An 18,633-nucleotide genomic window follows, 5' to 3' on the forward strand; every position below is an offset into this window, starting at 1 on the left:
CTCCTCTACCTCATGGCCCTTTCTGCACTTTCAACCTTCTGCTCTCCTTTAAGGTCTCTTCCTGAGAGCTGACTACCATGGTTCTGTCTTGAGTGCCAATTCCATACTTTGCTTCCCCTCACGTATGACATTTTTCTGACTGCCTGCCCTTCCCCCCTGTGAACCCTTCCTCAATTCTACCCTTCCTGTTCTCACTTCATGGCCCCTTTCCAAGAGATCTGCTTCCTGCCTTCCTCCTTTGAAGGCCCTTTCCCAAGTGTCTTCCTCCTCTTTCCCTCTATCTACCGTTGTCCCTCATGCTCTCCTCCTTCCCGTCACCACAGCCATACTGTCTCATTGCAGCTTTTCTTCCTGTCAGATCAGCAGAGCAGCCAGAGCACATGCAGCAGTGCCTAGAAATGCTTCTCAGGGTTATTATTTAAAGCATGCAATCTATGGTATGAAGAAGTCCATAGCGTCAAGTGATGCCAAACTGCAGCACAGAAGACTTGACACAGCTGCCTATCAGCACTAGGCCTGAGTCAGTAGTACCAAATTCTAGTTGTAGTGGTGATCAAGTATAAACCTTGATGAATGGACTAGAATGTCATGGTAATTGTTGGAGGAGATTCCGGGCTTGAGGCAGGTCCTGGGAAGCTTGCTAACTGAGGCATTTGTTGTGGGTGTCCCGAGGGTAGGCTCATGTGTCTGGAATGATTGCTATGTTCTGAGCCACCTGGGAATGAGGGAAGCCCGGGGAATCAGTAACAGGAAAGGCCCAGAAGATACACCCACAAGCCCCAGAATCTCCTCCAGCAATTACCCTGCTGTTCTAGTCCATTTATCAAGGTTTATATTTGCTCACCAGGGCTACAACTGGGAATTGGTACTGGTGACTCCTCACCCAGGCTTGGTGCCAAAACACATTAACATTAGGTACTTATACCCTGCAAGATCCCAAAAAGAGCTCCCTGTGGCATTCCCTGAGAGCTACAATAATTAAGAAGATCCATTTCATTACTTATTAAACAGTTGATAAAGATAAATCTTAAGAGCTTTCTTAAACCATTTTAAATGGCCTATACTTCTAATACTCAAAGGTAAAGAAATTTACCACTTTGCAAATTGGAAAGAAAATAACCCATCAAAAACAGATCTGTAAACAACACCCTTAGGACTAGGATACTGCAATAAAAATGCCAACTGTATAAAAGACCGCCATGATGTTGTGAAAAAGTTACTAGTTCTAATAAATACGCAGGCGCTACTCCACTTTATGATAGAGAAAATAACTGTACGTACTTTAAATACAACTCGTGCCCTTACAGGCAACCAATGCAGTTTCTGCAACAGTGGGGCTGCTGATTCATACCTAGAAGATCCGCAAATTAATCTGGCTGCTGTATTCTGTAGTGTCTGAAGCATTCTCAAAAGACCTTCTGATAGACCTACAAATACAGCATTACAGCAGTGGCATAGCCACAGGTGGGCCTGCCACTTAGGGCTCAGGCCCATCCAACAGTAGCACATGGTAATGAAAATGCTGCTCTCCACAATACTGGCACCTTTGCATGCTCAGTTTTCAGCGCACGCCTGCTGCAGACTACCAAGGTGGAGACTGGAGAGAAGCATTTTCCCACCAGCTGAGATATTTTTTTGGGGTGGGGGTGGGGGAGAGAACATTTGGTGCCCACCCACTTCTTGCCTAGGCCCACCCAAAATCTGCTGTCTGGCTACACCCCTGCATTACAGTAACCAATCTGCGGCAAAATCAAGGACTGAGCCAAGAGTCTGAAAACATTGAAATTCAATTTAGATCTTAGTCTCCTTAGGGCCCCGTTTACCAAGGTACGCTAGCATTTTTAGTAGCGTTAAAAATTAGTGCGCGCTAATGCTAGAGACACCCATATATATTCCTATGGGTGTCTCTAGCAATTAGCATGCGCTAAAAATGCTAGTGTGCCTATAGCGTGGCTTATTAAAAAGGGCCTTTAGTCTTTTCATGTTATAAAAATGTTTCTTTTTAGATCTGATTTAACATTAAATATTCAGCAAAAACTACTCCAAGAATTTTTAACTGTTTTTCCAGTTGAAATGTAATATTATTTACACTAAGAGAAGATTCTTCAAAAGGCTTATATTGGGTTCTCAGAACTATGAATGTTTTATCATTATTTAGGGCCCTGTTTACTAAGCTATAATGTAGGCACGCTAACTTTTTAACACGCGGTAAAAATTAGGGCGCGCTGATAGAGTACAAAGCATACTACGCATCTAACTTCTCCATCATAGGCAGCCAACTCTGGAACGCCTTACCAAGATCCATTCGAATAGTAAATGAACATTTACCCTTCCGGAAGCTGCTAAAAACTTACCTCTTCAAGCAAGCCTACACAAATTAACTGACTTAAAATAGAAATCCACCTCCGTTACCCGAATCAGACTATGAAGACAGAACCTGGAATATTCTTCCCATTTTATCCTTTATAGGTCCATCCCTCTTACAACCCCTCACTATATACTCTTCCTTCTAAACATCACAATATTCCCAATACACACCCTCCTCCTATTCCCTACCTTTACCGTCCTCCGCTCCCTTGTTCAACCAGCTTCGCACATCCAGTTGACCACCTCTTTATTCACTATATTATAACATAGTAACATAGTAGATGACGGCAGAAAAAGACCTGCACGGGCCTGTTAAGAATCGGTCCCAACATTTACATCTCAGCCCGGTTAAGTGACACCCCGGTTTAATAACCTTATTGGGCAATACCTGAAGAAGCCTGTAACAAGGCAAAACAATATGGGCCCCATTGTTTATTCAACTAGAGTTCACTCAAATAGAGGGGTCATTGCACCACTCCAGTGAAAGCTAAGTGTTGTTTTGAAGTCTTCACTGCTGTTTACTTAGATCGTATTATTCAGCAAATATTTAGCACAAAGAATGATCATTTTGGCACACATTCTAAAAATTATTTTTTGTATATAAGCAAATCAATATGGGAATAAAATAGCCCTATGAAAGAGATAGGACCGCAGACACTACAATCTCATGTAGATCTTGGAGTCTTGCAGGTCAGACCTTGGTCAATCCTCGGTCTCTGAGGGCTTTACCTATATATTAAGAACTTTAAACTACTTTTACCCTTTGGGTCTATTTTTTGCTGTTCACCAGTATTGTGGTATTAGACTCAAGTGTATCCATTCTATGTTACTTTGTAAACATGAAATACTACGTAAGCCGCACTGAACCTGCTATAAGTGGGAAAGCGCGGGGTATAAGCGTTACAAATAAATAAATAATAGAGACACCCATTATATTCCTATGGGTGTCTCTAGCATTAGCATGCGCTAATTAAAAAAAATAGGGGACAGTGGGAACCCTTGTGGAACCCCATATTCTGAGCTCCAGTATGGTGCAAACATGTCCGCCTTTGTTACCTGATAAGATCGAGTCTTAAGAAACCCCTCCAGCCAGCAAAGAACAGTACCACCTACTGCATACAATTCCAATCATGACAGCAAGATTTCATGATCCACTAGATCAAAAGCAGCAGGCATGCCAAACTGCATTATCAGGAGTCTTTCGCCTTGACTTATTTCCCACCTAGCACAAGCTAATAAGGAAGTCGCCACAGTCTCGGTACTGAAAAATCTCCTAAATCCTGACTGTGAATCTGGCTTGACGCTACAGTTCTCTAGATATTCCGACAACTGTTTTGCTACAATGTTCTCAATCAATTTAGTTAATAATGCTATAGATGCAACTGGCTGATAATTCATCACACCAGAGAGTGACAGCTTAGTATTTTGGGGGATTGGTGTGATGGTAAGCAATCAGACGCTTAAAACCTGAACCTAGTCTATAAAACCACACACAACGTTTTGGAACGCCAATGCCCCTCTCCTAGTCATTCCCCCTTCTGAATTATGCACTAGAGAATTTAGGTGCGGAATATTACTGCATAGTGTGCAAGAAGATGCAATTATTGAATATCAAAGCCTAATAATTAGGGCTGTTCATTTAATGAGTTTTAACATGATCGAGTTAAAATGTTTAACTTGCGTTAATAATTTTAACTCACTTGATCGCATCAAGCTGCTCTCTCCTACTGCTGCCCCCTCCCTCCCTGGTGCTAGCAGCCTTTTCTTTCCTGCCACCCCCACTCTCTGGCATCTCATCCTGCCCAACCGCCACCCTCCAAACTTGCCTTGTACACACAGCAGCATTAAGCACACGCTGCTCCACTCCTCTCTGTAACCAGAGCCCTCCCTCTCTAGCATCCCGCCTTCTCTGATGAAACTTCCTGTTTCCTGCTGCAGGAGTCGAACGCTAGAGAGAAGAGAGGAGATGGTGCCCAAGGGGTGGGAGGAGAGACCAGAGGAGACGGTGCCTATGGAGGGGAGGGGAGGAGAGACAGAAGGAGACAGGAGATGGTGCCCATGGGTGAAGGGAAAGGGAAGGGATAGAAACAAGACAGATATGAGGAAGAAAAATGGCAGAAAGTTGAATGTGAAAGATGTTATAGGGGAAGAAGTGAAGAATACAGGAGGAGAGAAAAGAATAGCGAGGAGAGAGAAGGCCCTGAAAATAGAGTTCAGAGCACAGACAGAGGAACAGAACCAGAGACAGGGAATAAGATGATTAGAAAAGTTTTGCTCTTCAATGTTGCTTTCGGCACCTAACCTTTATACCTTTCACGAAATCTAGACTGCCCCAATCTGACTGCCCCTACTTGACTGACTGTACACTTGTCCTTTAGATTGTAAGCTCTTTGAGCAGGGACTGTCCTTCTATGTTAAATTGTACAGCGCTGCATAACCCTAGTAGCGCTTTAGAAATGTCAAGTAGTAGTAGCAGTAAAAATAAAATCACCGGACAACAAAGGTAAGAAAAATGATTTTATTTTCAGTTTAGTAACTGAAATACAATATATCAGTTTTGAGAATTGACATCTGCAGTCTATATTTTGCACTATACAGGTGAAAATGTAAGGGGGCACTTTATATGATTAAGCACGCTTTAATCATGAATAATTGTGTAATTAGGACTTTTTATTGGTGGGCAGCCCTACTAATAATTCATTATTGATAACTCATTAACCAATTTAGTTACAGGCACATCTTGGATCCAGGCCTAAATTTCAGCACCATATATAGAAACCGGTGGTAAATGTATAAGGGTATGTGTAAGTGTAACAGTATAATTTATTGGGATTTTCTTTCTTCTTCCAGGTGAAAGAGGCTATGCAGAGAATCCACGACAGAGGAAACATTGGAAAGCTAATTCTGGACGTAGAGAAGGCTCCAACTCCACTGGTTGGTAAAAAAAAAATAAGAATTACTATGATGATGATGATGCCGATGACGACAATTAACTATTTAAACACAGTTCAGGAACGTTTTGACTACCCATCTTCCCAAATCTGGTCCTGGAGGCACTCCAGCTAGTCAGGTTTTCAGTTTTCACTGCTTCCACTGCATGCAAATCTATCTCATGAAGTCAGGACTCACAGAAACAGATCAGTGAAGGCGCCACAGACTGGCGCTGAAGAAGACTGGCTGGTGGGGGTTGGGGGACCCCGCCAGCAAAGGTACCTGGTGGCGGTCGCAACAGGGGAGGGTCAGCGGCAGGAGGGGGGTTGAAAGTGGCAGGGGGGGTCGGCAGCAGGGGGGGGTCGAAAGTGGCGGGTGGAGGGGTTGGTGGCTGGGGGAGGTGGGCTAAATTGTGCCCCCTCCACCTTGGGCTCTGGACCTCTCTCCCGCCGAGGTCTGGCTATGCCCCTGGTAGCCACATCAGTTAATTCAGAAGGAAACCTGACTGGACATCTAACTTCATAAAAGTGAGGTTTTTGGGCCCTGTACACTGAACCACATTATAGATGCATTAACATTTTTAACGCACGTTAACATTTTTAATGCGTGTTAACCATGTACGCGCATTAACTATGTACGTGCCTACAATATCCCTATAGGCACCTACACAGTTAGCGCGCGCGCTAATTGTATGTGCATTAAAAACGATAACGCGCCTTAGTAAACTGGGCCCTTTTTTTTTTGCGGCCAGTTTTTCATTTCCAAATGATTGGGAGTACCAAACACAATACAAATGATCCTTCCCTGGACACAATATTGCTCAGTTTTGGGAGTACTCATCACCCACTGCACTCAACAGCGGCTCCTGTGAACAGATGAAGTCTCAAGAAACCAGCCCCGACACAAATTCTCAGCAGAGTGTGTATTATCAGCCTCTCAGCCATTTATAGTCTAAATGAGCAGGCTGCAAAGATGATGGATGCACCGTGCTCAACTTTGGAGCCCTCTGACTATTGCCAGCTAATGAGACAGCGGAGGAAATTAATTATTTAACTCAGCTTTATCATCTCCTAGACCAGCTGCCTCATAAAATTCCTGCAAACACTCCCCGGCAGCAGCTGGGATGCTGACATTCATTTTAGGATAAATTAGTTTTAGTACCTGGTGAATATTCTATAAACTTCTTTCTTAGGAGGTCTGTAAACATTGGGCTGTCTGTAAGAGGGCCGTTTCCAAATCCATTTGCATATTTCGAAACAAATGTTTTACTTGCAGCAACGGACTAGAAAACTTCCACTTTGTGTGGGAGGAAAAGGATATACATCCTACATGGGGATTTGATTGGAGTGGGATTTGGTCTTACACACATACTTTGGGGGGGGGGGGGGGGGGGGTTCAAAAGTTTGCGTGTAAATTTTCTCAAAAGTTAGAAGTGTACAATCAGTGTAAAAATGTGTAGGTATTTTTAGTGGGGTAATTTTCAAAGAGAAAGAAAAGACAAAAATTTCAAAGGCAGCAAACTATGCCAGAAGGATTACATTAGGCACCTAACGGGGCTGGGGTGGGGGTGGGGGGGTTTAAATTTATTTATTTATTGTTTGCATTTGTATCCCACATTTTCCCACCTCTTTGCGGGCTCAGTGTGGCTTACAATAAGATATGAATAATGAGAATACAGTTGTTACAAATTGGTTATGGGTTACATTGTACAAGTTATGCGAGATAATCGAAGTATCATTAGGAATATCACAATGGGACATCAGCATTGAGACTTTGGGAGGAGACAATGAGAAGCTTAAGGGCAGTGTTAAGACAAAGGGGCACATGGTGTACATATTTCTGTAAGTATATGTATGAGTAATGTGGAATTAGGGGGATGAGAGATCATAAGTGGATGTGTGATGCATTGATGTAAGTGAGTGTGGACTCTATGTGTTTTGGTTTTTTCCGTAAATTGTCTCAAACAGATGGGTCTTCAGTAATCTGCGGAAGGATGCTTGTTCGTGGATCGCTCTTAAGTTGCATGGCAGTGTGTTCCAACGCTGCGTGCTCGTGTGAGAAAAGGTTGACGCGTGTAGCGTCTTGTATTTCACGCCCTTGAAAGTAGGGAAATGGAGGTTGAGGTATGTTCGGGAAGATCTCCTAGCATTTCTGGGTGGTAGGTCAATCAACTCAGACATGTAGGCTGGGGCTTCGCCGTGAATGATCTTGTGGACTAGTGTGCATACCTTAAAGGTGATGCGTTCCTTCAGTGGAAGCCAGTGTAGTTTCTCTCGTAGTGGTGTTGCCCTTTCATATTTTGGTTTTCCGAAGATGAGTCTGGCTGCTGTGTTCTGGGCTGTTTGAAGTTTCCTCAGTATTTGCTCTTTGCAGCCTGCGTATAATGAGTTGCAGTAATCCAGATGGCTGAGGACGAGGAATTGTACTAGGTTACGAAAGACGAATCTTGGGAACAATGGTCTTATCCTTTTCAGTTTCCACATGCAGTAGAACATCTTCTTAGTTGTGTTGTTTGCATGGGTTTCAAGTGTTATGTGGCGGTCGATAGTGACTCCAAGGATTTTTAGCGTTTCTGAGATTGGAAGGTTTAGGTTTGGTGTATTTATCGAGTTGAATTCGTTAGTGTTGTATTGGGAGGTGAGTACCAGGCATTGAGTTTTTTCTGCATTTAATTTCAGACGGAATGTGTCTGCCCATGTGTTCATGATGTGTAGGCTTTGATTGATTTCGTTGGAGATTTCTTTGATGTCTTGTTTGAAAGGGATATATATTGTCACATCATCAGCGTATATATGTGGATTGAGGTTATGGTTTGATAGGAGTTTTGCTAGAGGGATCATCATTAGGTTGAAAATAGTTGGTGAGAGAGGTGATCCTTGTGGAACTCCACATTCAGGTATCCATGCCGTGGATGTGGTTGAGTGTGATGTGACTTGATACGAGCGCAGGGTTAGGAACCCCTTGAACCAGCTTAGGACATTTCCTCCAATGCCGAAGTATTCAAGTATGTGTAGTAGGATTTCGTGGTCGACCATGTCGAAGGCGCTTGACATGTCAAATTGTAGGAGGAGTATATTGTTCCCGGTTGCTATTATTTGTTTAAATTTGGTCATAAGAGTGACTAGTACTGTTTCTGTGCTATGGTTCGACCGGAATCCGGATTGGGCATCATGTAGTATTGAGTGTTTGTTTAGATAGTTTGTAAGTTGTTTGGTTACCATCCCTTCGGTTAGCTTGGTTATTAGTGGTATGGATGCTACTGGTCTGTAGTTGGTAATTTCGCTCAAGTGTTTCTTTGTATCTTTAGGAATTGGGGTGAGTAAGATTTTTCCTTTTTCTTTTGTGAAGAGTCCATTTTGTAGCATGTAATTTACATGGTTCGTTAGGTCAATTATGAATTGTTGAGGGGCTGATTTCATGAGGCTGTTTGGGCATGCGTCTAGTTTGCAGTTGGATTTGGCATATTTTTTGAGAGTTTTAGAGATGAGGTCTTCTGATAGTGGTTCGAACTCGGTCCAGGTTCTGTCTGCTGGGTGTGCTCCTTCTTCTGGGTCCAGACAGTCTAGAAGAGTGGCATATTCTATGGGACTGGCGGGTATTTTGTGACGTAATAGTATAATTTTCTCCTTGAAGTACTTCGCAAGGCTGTCGACGTCTGGTATGTTTTTACCATTATTTGTAACTGGTGTGGTATCTAGCAGTTTGTTCACGAGGCTGAAGAGTTTATGGGTGTCTTTGTAATTTGGTCCTATTATTGTTTTGTAGTGTTGTCTTTTTGTCTGTTTTATGGTGTATTTGTATTTTCTCCGAAGTAATTTCCAGTCGTTTAGTGTTTGTTCGTCTTTCTTTTTGTTCCAAGCTCATTCTAGTTTCCTGACTTGTGTTTTAAGTTTTTTCAGCTCTTCGGTGAACCATGGGTTTGCTTTTTTCCTGTGTGATGTTCTGGTTTGGATTGGGGCGATTTTGTCTAATGTTGTTGTACATAGCTCATCCCATTCTTGGAGGAATTGGATGGTGTCAGCGTTTGTTGTCCATTCGTACTGGTAGATCTGTTGCCAGAATGTTGTGGAGTCTATTTTTCCTCTCGTTGTGTATGTTGTTCGCTCGGGTTTATTGGTCGTGTTTAAGTGTGTTTTTCGCCAGCAGAGAGTGACATTTGCTTTATAGTGGTCTGACCATAGTGTAGGTGTCCAACTTGTGTCCGTGATCATGATAGTTGAATCCGATTCGAATTTGTTCGTTATGATATCTAGTGTGTGTCCTTTTTCGTGAGTCGGTTGCATGTAAGGTGCTTGCAGATCCCAAAGTTTTAGGAATTCTTTGAACTCTCGTGTGCTTGGTGAGGTGTCATCTTCTAGGTGTAAGTTGATGTCTCCTAGTATGAGGATGTTTGAGGAAGATACGCAGGAGTTCGAGATGAAATCCATGAGTTGTGTTTGGGAGTCTTGCCATTTCCCTGGAGGTCTGTAGAATAGGATTGTGTTGAGGTGGCCTGTTAGATTTGGATGGTTGATTCTTGTCGATGCAATTTCGAGTTGTGGGGAGGTAGATTCACCCGTGATTGTGATGGTGAATTCGGGTTTGTAAATTATAGCTATTCCGCCTCCTCTTTTTATTCCATTCCTTGTCCAGAAACAGACACAGAATCATCTTAAAGGTCTGAAGACCTATTTAGGGCTTGCGTAAATTTCCTACTTGCTTACCAACAAGCGCGCAAATCGAGGTTAAACATTCATGAATTGAACATTGACCATTATTTAGATACAGGACCAATATAAAGGGCATCAGTATCTGGGGGGGTTTTTTTTCAGTTTGCATAGTTGCGATGTGCTCAGAAACCAAACCTAAAGGAACTTTTAGATAGTACTTCAGGGTTAGTAAACTCCCAAAGGAGGCACGTAGCACTTTTATTCCCTAGGGAACCTAATTACCCTCCATTGCCTCATGTAAGCCGCATTGAGCCTGCCATGAGTGGGAAAGCGCAGGGTACAAATGTAACAAAAATAAAATAGATACTATTGGAGATTCTACATGGAATGTTGCTACTATTGGAGATTCTACATGGAATGTTGCTATTCCACTAGCTAACATTCCATGTAGAAGGCTGCGCAGGCTTCTGTTTCTGTGAGTCTGACGTCCTGCACCTACGTGCAGGACGTCAGACTCACAGAAGCAGAAGCCTGCGCGGCCACATTGGTGTGACTCTGGGCAAGTCACTTAACCCTCCATTGCCCCATGTAAGCCGCATTGAGCCTGCCATGAGTGGGAAAGTGCAGGGTACAAATGTAAAAAAATAAAATAGATACTATTGGAGATTCTACATGGAATGTTGCTAGTGGAATAGCAACATTCCATGTAGAATCTCCAATAGTAGCAACATTCCATGTAGAAGGCTGCGCAGGCTTCTGTTTCTGTGAGTCTGACGTCCTGCACGTATGTGCAGGACGTCAGACTCACAGAAGCCTGCGCGGCCACATTGGTGTGACTCTGGGCAAGTCACTTAACCCTCCATTGCCCCATGTAAGCCGCATTGAGCCTGCCATGAGTGGGAAAGCACGGGGTACAAATGTAACAAAAATAAAAAATAAATACAAATAATTGTCATTCAGCCATCAATGTAGCCAAGACTTTTAGTAAATACGGTGTCTAGCTTCTTCCTCTGTGTCTTTGCAGATGGCTAATGACAGCACGGAGACGAGTGAAGCAGGCGAAGAGGAAGAGGACCACGAAGGGGACAATGAGAACAAGGAGCGAATGCCATTTATCCAGTAATGGTTGCTAAGCGCTTGGGTCAACTGGAAGAATTGTATAGAAGAATGGAACAAGAGCGGCAAGTCTGTTCCACGCATCAGTGAACAAAATGCAGTAGTACAGTGTGTATGTTGTGTTCGTCTGCAGTCAGCTGAACTGTAAGCCGTTGAACTTTTGTTTTAACTCAAGAGCCGTTCTCCATTCGGTGCAGTATTATAATATTTCTGTGTGTGTGTGGCACTTACACTTTTATCACCTACCAAAAAAAACAAAATGTATGTCAATTGATGATATGCTTATCTAAAGCCTTAGAGTCTGCAACTTCAGATTGCAGTATTTCTCCTGGTCATTTCACAACCTGACTTTTCAATGCAACCAAATTAATTTCCTTTTCACCCCGTAAATTCCTTGAACTTTGAAGAGTGAGGGAAAGAAAACGGGAAGGGGGAGCAGGTGTTGGTATGGAAGCTTACATGCTTCCATACCAGCACCTGTACGGAGTGGCCTAGTGGTTAGAGCACCGGTCTTGATATCTAGAGGTGGCTGGTTCAAATCCCACCGCCGCTCCTTGTGATCTTGGGCAAGTCACTTAACCCTCCATGTACGAACTTAGATTGTGAGCCCTCCAGGGGGAGAGAAACACCCCAGTGTACCTGAACATAACTCACCTTGAGTTACTACTGAAAAAGGTGTGAGCAAAATCCAAGTAAATAGTAATGCTCAGAGGCAGAGGACCAGAGGGACTGTGAAACTGACTTGGACAAGGATTCATGTTCTGTACTTGTCAGTGTTGTAGGAATGATGGCAGAGAGCTCTTTAGCCAGTGTACCATAAGTAAGAGAACTGGGTGGCCCAGTTGATCTTAATCTGTGTTACTGTGGTTGAAAGGTTCTCCCATGCATATGGATTTTCACTGAAGAACATAAAAATGTAATGTTTCCATCAGCCAATCAGAAGAAAGATCCACTAGAAAAAGGGTTTCAAAGCTACTGGAACTTAAAGCTTGAGCATTAACTGTGGAGGAGGGGGGGGGGGGGCCCGGGGTTACATTTTGTTTTAATAGCAGGCTGTTCTAAGTTACCCCTGTATCCAGTTCAGTTGTATATGTACCTGATAAGTGCCTGCCATAATGGAGACCATCACTTAAAACAATCAGTATTACGATGTTTACAAAGTGAAACCAAGGGCCAGATATACCAAGCCACCTTCCTATATACATAGCTGGGCCAGGTATGCTAAGCCTCCCCCCCCCCCCCCCCCAATTCTGTATCGATGAATGCGGATCAAATTCAAAATGGAGGAAACAAGAAAATCTCTTTGGTATATCTGGCCCTGGATTCTTCACACCCGTGATCTTTCATCCTTAGTATTTTCTGCCTTCTTCAGAATAATGTATTTGGAATTCAAAAGAGAATGTTATTGATTTAAAAGGGCATCAGCTAAAAGTAATTGGAGGGGGGCCATACGCATTATCAATTGAACTACACCCAATCTGTGATGCATACTGTGAAAACCTCATTATAAGTTCCCCCTATGGACTGCATCAAAAGCTTCAATGTGTGGCTTTCTTATACCAGTACGCTAGTTCATTAGAAAGAACTGACGCTGGCTCTTTTAACAGTTCATAGGAGTCCCTTTCTCCAACATTTAGGCAGGGGCGTAGCCAGACAACAGATTTTGGGTGGGCCTAGGCAAGAAGTGGGTGGGCACCAAGTGTTCTTCCCCCAACACACCACCACCAAGAAAATATCCCAGCTGGCGGGAAAACACTTCCTTCTACCTTGACAGTCTGCGGCAGGCATCCGTTGAAAACTGAGCATGTGCAGGTGCCGGTATCGTGGAGAGTAGCATTTTCGTTACCGTCTTCAGCTGGTGGAGCTTGGGATCCCCACCAGCTACTGCTAAACGTGTGCTACTGTTGGGTGGGCCTGAGCCCTAAGTGGGTGGGCCCTGGAGGGCAAAGAGCTAGTGAAAACCCAATGAGTGCTCCCACACTTACAGCTCCTTTTACCAAGCTGCGGCAAAAGGGGGCCGGTGCTGGCATCAGTGCGTGTTTTACATGCGCATCAAGGCTCCCTTTTACCGCAGCTACCGTGTTTCCCCGAAAATAAGACCCTGTCTTATATTAATTTTTGCCCCCAAAAATGCGCTAGGTCTTATTTTCAGGGGCTGTCTTATTTTTCGGGGAAACATCGGGGTTAGATCGGGGTTGGCCCGCCCGTCCTCCGTCGCTCCCAGAACTAACCTTAAACACCTCCTTTCACCTTCGCAGCAAGCAGCAGCAAGGCAGGCCACTCCTTCCTTCCATGTCCCGCACTCGCCTGACGTAACGTCCGCGAGGGCGGGGCATGGAAGGAAGGAGAGGTCTGCCCTGCTGCTGCTTGCTGCGAAGGTGAAAGGAGGCGTTTAAGGTTAGTTCCGGGAGCGATGGAGGGTGGGCCCGGCGACCTCGGATGGGGGGGGGCGACCTTGTCCGGCTCTCGGCAGCCCTGCTTTCAAACAAAAATTTGCTAGGTCTTACTTTCGGGCGAAGGCCTTATATCTACCAATTCGGGAAAACCTCTACTAGGTCTTATTTTCGGTAGATGTCTTACTTTCGGGGAAACAGGGTAGTACATGCCATGCGGCCATTTTGGGGGGGGGGGGCCTTACCGCCAACCATTGAGGTGGCATAAGGGCTCCCACGTTAACCCGGCGGTAACTGGGCAACGGCAGCATTCCCCGATTACCGCCGGGTACACTCCAGAGCTACAAAAATAAATAAATTTTTTGTAGTGCCGAAAATGACGACGTGCTAGGGCTGGGAAGTAGCCGTCGAGATGCTGCGGTAGCGAGTGGTTTAGCGAGTGGTAAGTTCGCGTTGGGCTTACCACCACTTAGTAAAAGGAGCCCTTTTGGGAGTTGTGCTGTAAGCCTGCTGGAATAGCCACGTTTTTATTGCAGTCTTGACATTTTTGAACGATGATTCTGCCGTGGTGGAAATTGGGAGAGAGCTCCAGAAACATGAAGCAGTAGAGAAAAAAGCATGACGATGAGTTAACTCAAGCTAGGCAGATATTAAGCCTGAAAGAACCAGGTGAAAACCATTGATAGAATGCAGTAGCCAGATCAAGGAATAGGGAATAGATGAAGAAGCTAGAGAAGCAGGAAGACCTAATCTAAAAGCTCTGAAAGTGAGTATTAGACGCTTGAAGATAACTCACTAATCTAAGGGGAGCCAGTGGAAGTTTTGCAAAAGAGGAGTAACCTGATCAAATTTCTTTGAATGACAAATCAACTTCAGAGCAATGTTCTGAATTGTTGTTTGAAGTGTCTTTAAATTTGCACGAGTGCAACCAAGGTAAATAATATTGCAATCTACCCTTGAAACTAGAAGGAATAGAACTAAAGACTGAAAAGTGTTCTAATAAAAAAAAATGGCGTATGGAATGGAGTTGATGAAGTATAAAGAAACAAGCAGTGGCGTTCCTAGGCGGGCTGACACCCGGGGCAGATCGCCAATGCGCACCCCCCCCCCCCCCCCGGTGCAGTGTGACCCCCCCAGCGAAAGGACACCCCCCCGGGTGCACGCTGCTGGGGGGGTGCCGCGCGCTGGTCAGCTTCGTTCGTTTCCATGCTCCCTCTGCCCCGGAACAGGTTACTTCCTGTTCCAGAGCAGAGGGAGCATGGAAACGAACAAAGCTGACCGGCGCGCGGCACCCCCCCCCCCCCCCCAGCGGCATGCACCCGGGGTGGACCGCCCCCACTGCCCCCCCCCCCTTGGTACGCCACTGGAAATAAGTTTTAGATAAGTACGATATTTGAGAAGTAAAAGTCAAATGGGAGTCCAGAACGATCCCTAGATAATGAAAAGACACAACCGGTAGTATAGGCGTACCAAACAGGCTCAGAGTGGAAATTGGAGTGGTCAAATCGGCTGTAAACCAGCTGGTTTATAGAATAGTGCTTTACAAATAAACACCAAAAAAATGGCTCTAATCGCTATTCTATAGAGAGTGTGTGCCTTTTATAGAATAGCACATAGCTCCGATTCCCGCTCCTAAATTTGGGTGCTAGACTTATGCCTGATGAAACCTGGTATAAATGCTGGTGCCTGAGCGAGCCACACTTACCCGGTAATCTATAACTATGCGTGTAACTTTTTGGAACACCCCTGACACGCCCGTCCCAAGGCCACGCCCTCTTTTGGGATATGCCCTATGGAAGTTAGGCACTCTGCTTTTTCTGTGAATATGGAAATGAATGTGACCTAACAATAAAGCATTAAGTCGGTTGGAATACAAAAGAAGTTGCAGGCAAGTGATGTTATAAATCAATGAAGTGACTAACAGCTGGGTTGATGATTGCTTATATAGAGAGATACCTTTGCTGACTTTCCAGACCAATTAAGGAGATTTATTAAGCATATTCTATAAGCAGCACCTAGATTTAGGTGCAGTATATAGCAGGGGCGTAGCCAGACTTCGGCGGGAGAGGGGTCCAGAGCCCAAGGTGAGGGGGCACATTTTAGCCCCCCCCCTGGTGCCGCCGACCCCCCGCCATTGCCAAACCCCCTCCCCCCGCCACCACCACCACCACTACCACCAACTTTGACCTCCCCCTGCCGACGACCCTCTCGACCCCCCCTCCCGCCGCCAACCCGCCGTCACCGTCGCCTACCTTTGCTGGCGGGGGACCCTAACCCCCGCCAGCCGAGGTCCTCTTCTTCTGGCGCAAGGCTGATCTGCAAGGTTTTGTTCTGTTTCTGTGACTCTGATGTCCTGCACGTACAACGTGCAGGACGTCAGACTCAGAAACAGAGCGAAGCCTTGCGCCGGAAGAAGAGGACCTCAGCTGGTGGGTTGGCGGCGAGAGGGGGGTCCAGAGGCCAAGGTGAGGGGGCACATTTTAGCCCCCCCGGCGCCACCAACCCCCCGCCATTGCCAACCCCCTCCCCCCACCACCACCACTACCACCAACTTTGACCTCCCCGTGCCGACGACCCTCTCAACCCCCTCCCACCGCCAACCCGTCACTGTCGCCTACCTTTGCTGGCAGGGGACCCCAACCCCCGCCAGCCGAGGTCCTCTTCTTCTGGCGCAAGGCTGATCTGCAAGGTTTTGTTCTGTTTCTGTGAGTCTGATGTCCTGCACGTACAACGTGCAGAACATCAGACTCAGAAACAGAGCAAAGCCTTGCGCCGGAAGAAGAGGACCTCGGCTGGTGGGGATTTGGGTCCCCCACCAGCAAAGGTAGGCGACGGCGGGTTGGCGGCGGGAGGGGGGGTCGAGAGGGTCGTCGGCAGGGGGGATACAGGGCCAAATCTACGGGGGCCCAGACCCCCGTGGCCCCACGTAGCTACGCCACTGGTATATAGAATACGCTTAGCTGATATCCCAGTGCCTAAAGCTATGTGCATCCATTTACACCAATGAAAACATGGAGTAAATCCTGGCATATAGATTTATGCACACTGGGCCATATTCTATAACTATGCAAGTAAATTTTGGAACGCACACAAAACATTCATTTCTCCACCCATAACCGCACCCTTTTTGCCTGCAGACATTAGAAATCTAACGCACTGAGTTAGAGAATACACTTTGCAAGTTGCGCGCACAAATTCTAATTATTGCCAATTAGTTCTCATTATTACTTAAGCGTTGTTATCAATGCTCATTTGCTTGTTAAGCCAATTAAGTTACACGCATGGTTATAGAATACACTTGGATTTTGGCGCGGATCTTTAGGCGTGCTATACAGAACCCGGGAGTCAGTGGCGTAGCCAAAGGTGGGCCTGGGCCCACCCACTTTGGGCTCAGGCCCACCCAGTAGCAGCACACATATGATGTGGCTGGCAGGGATCACCAAGCCCCACCAGCCGAAAACCCCCAACAACTTCCTGCATACCTTGTAAATAGCAGATCTTCACCAGTAGCGAGCAGCGACTGATACGTACTGTTCGCATCAACCCCACAGCCTTCCCTCTGAAGTATTCCTGCCTATGCGGAAACAGGAATTTAAATCAGAGAGAAAGCTGTGGGGTCAATATGAGCAGTGTGTATTAGTTGCTGCTAGCTGCCAGTGAAAATCTGCTATTTAAAAGGTATGCGGAGGAGGGGAGATGTTTGAGAGACCACATGGCATGCAGGCGAGAGAAAGAGAGAGAGAGAGAGAGACCCAGCGGTGTGCTGGAGCAGGCTCCTACGGGCTCGCAAGAGCCGGTTGTTAAGTTTTTAAGAATTTTGGGAGCCGGTTTTTAAAGTGGGGCCCTCCATGGCTACTTTAACAACTGGCTCCCAAAATGTGGGCTTGGGCCCCCTGCTGAATTCTCTTTTACTTTGCTGGTGGAGATGCTGAGCCCTGCCAGCCAAGTAAATAGACTGCTGCTGCTCCCCGCTCCTTGTTTCCAGCTCTGAGCAGCAGGCTGGGACTTCTCCAGCATGTGTGAGAAGTTTCAGCATGCTGCTCAGGGGTTCCCAGGTGGAAAAATTTTTTCCCACCCAATCGAGCCCAAATCCAGCCCAAAACCCGCCCAAAGTCAAACCCCGCCCCTGACACCCCCCACCCCCACGTCATCACCCCCGCCCCCGCCGTCATCAACCCCGCCCCCGCTGTCATCGGCCCCGCCTCCCCCGTCATCGGTCCCGCCCAAAACGTCACTAACCCCGCCCAAAACGTCACTAACCCTGCCTCCCGCGGCCGAAAAAAACGCTTTTAAAACCGCCCAAAAGACCCAAAAGAAGCCCAAAAAACCGCAACCCGCCGCGGGCAAAAATTGCCCGCGGCGGGTCGCGGAAAACCACCCAATTGGGCAGTAAAACCACCCACCTGGCAACACTGACTTGCTGCTCAGAACAAGACGTTGGGAGTGGTGGCAGTCCATTTATTGGCCCACACGAAGGGAGGGAGGAGAGAGAGGCAAGTGTTGCTCCCCCCACCACCCCAGCCAACCCTAGCCCTTCCAACTGCAGAGCTGGCTACGTCCGGAGAAAGAGCCTGTTGTTAAAAATTTACCAGCACACCCCTGAAGAGACCAAATCACTTGTGGGAAAGGGCGGAGTTCTGCCCACCCATCTTGGGCCCAGGCCCACCCAAAATTGGATGTCTGGCTATGCCCCTGCCGGGAGTTAACGTGCTGCTGTGCCACACCTACATTTTCTAGTTAAGGAAAATAATCACAGTAAAACAGCTTTGGATTCTTACTCAAAACACAGAGAATTTGTTCTTTCTTTTCCTACACGCAGTGCCATAGCAGCCATTAGGAGCCAACGTTTTTGAAATGATTGGGCTGCAATATGTCAACCTAGTTTAACACTCCCTGGTCACAGTGAATGAGTTGCCTCAATATTGAGAGCGCTGAAGCATCTGCTTCACCCTTCGAGCTGGCATCTAAGCTGAGCAGCCACTAAGGGGACAATTTTATAAACCAGTTTTGCACATAAAATTCTGATTTGTACATGTAAATGGGCTCTCGTAAAATGATCTTGAGCCTGCTGGTCCAGTAGTCGTGCTCAGGGGAAGAGTTTGAGCAAAGCGTGGGCAGAATCACAATTCTCACGCATTCTCTATAAAATATATATATATATCTATTCTTTCAGTCTT

At 45.9% G+C, this 18,633-nt stretch overlaps 1 protein-coding gene across 1 annotated transcript in view; it reads left to right on the forward strand.

Annotated features, from left to right (window-relative positions):
* VAT1L (vesicle amine transport 1 like) overlaps positions 1-11,070 on the forward strand; it is a 152,974-nt gene extending 141,904 nt beyond the window's left edge. The window contains exons 8-9 of the mRNA XM_030202646.1: positions 5,218-5,301; positions 10,972-11,070. Coding sequence (XP_030058506.1) covers positions 5,218-5,301; positions 10,972-11,070 — 183 coding nt within the window. The remainder of the gene's footprint in view (positions 1-5,217; positions 5,302-10,971) is intronic.
* Positions 11,071-18,633: the final 7,563 nt, after the last annotated feature.

Source organism: Microcaecilia unicolor, chromosome 5 (assembly GCF_901765095.1).
Source record: "Microcaecilia unicolor chromosome 5, aMicUni1.1, whole genome shotgun sequence".
NCBI lineage: Eukaryota > Metazoa > Chordata > Amphibia > Gymnophiona > Siphonopidae > Microcaecilia > Microcaecilia unicolor.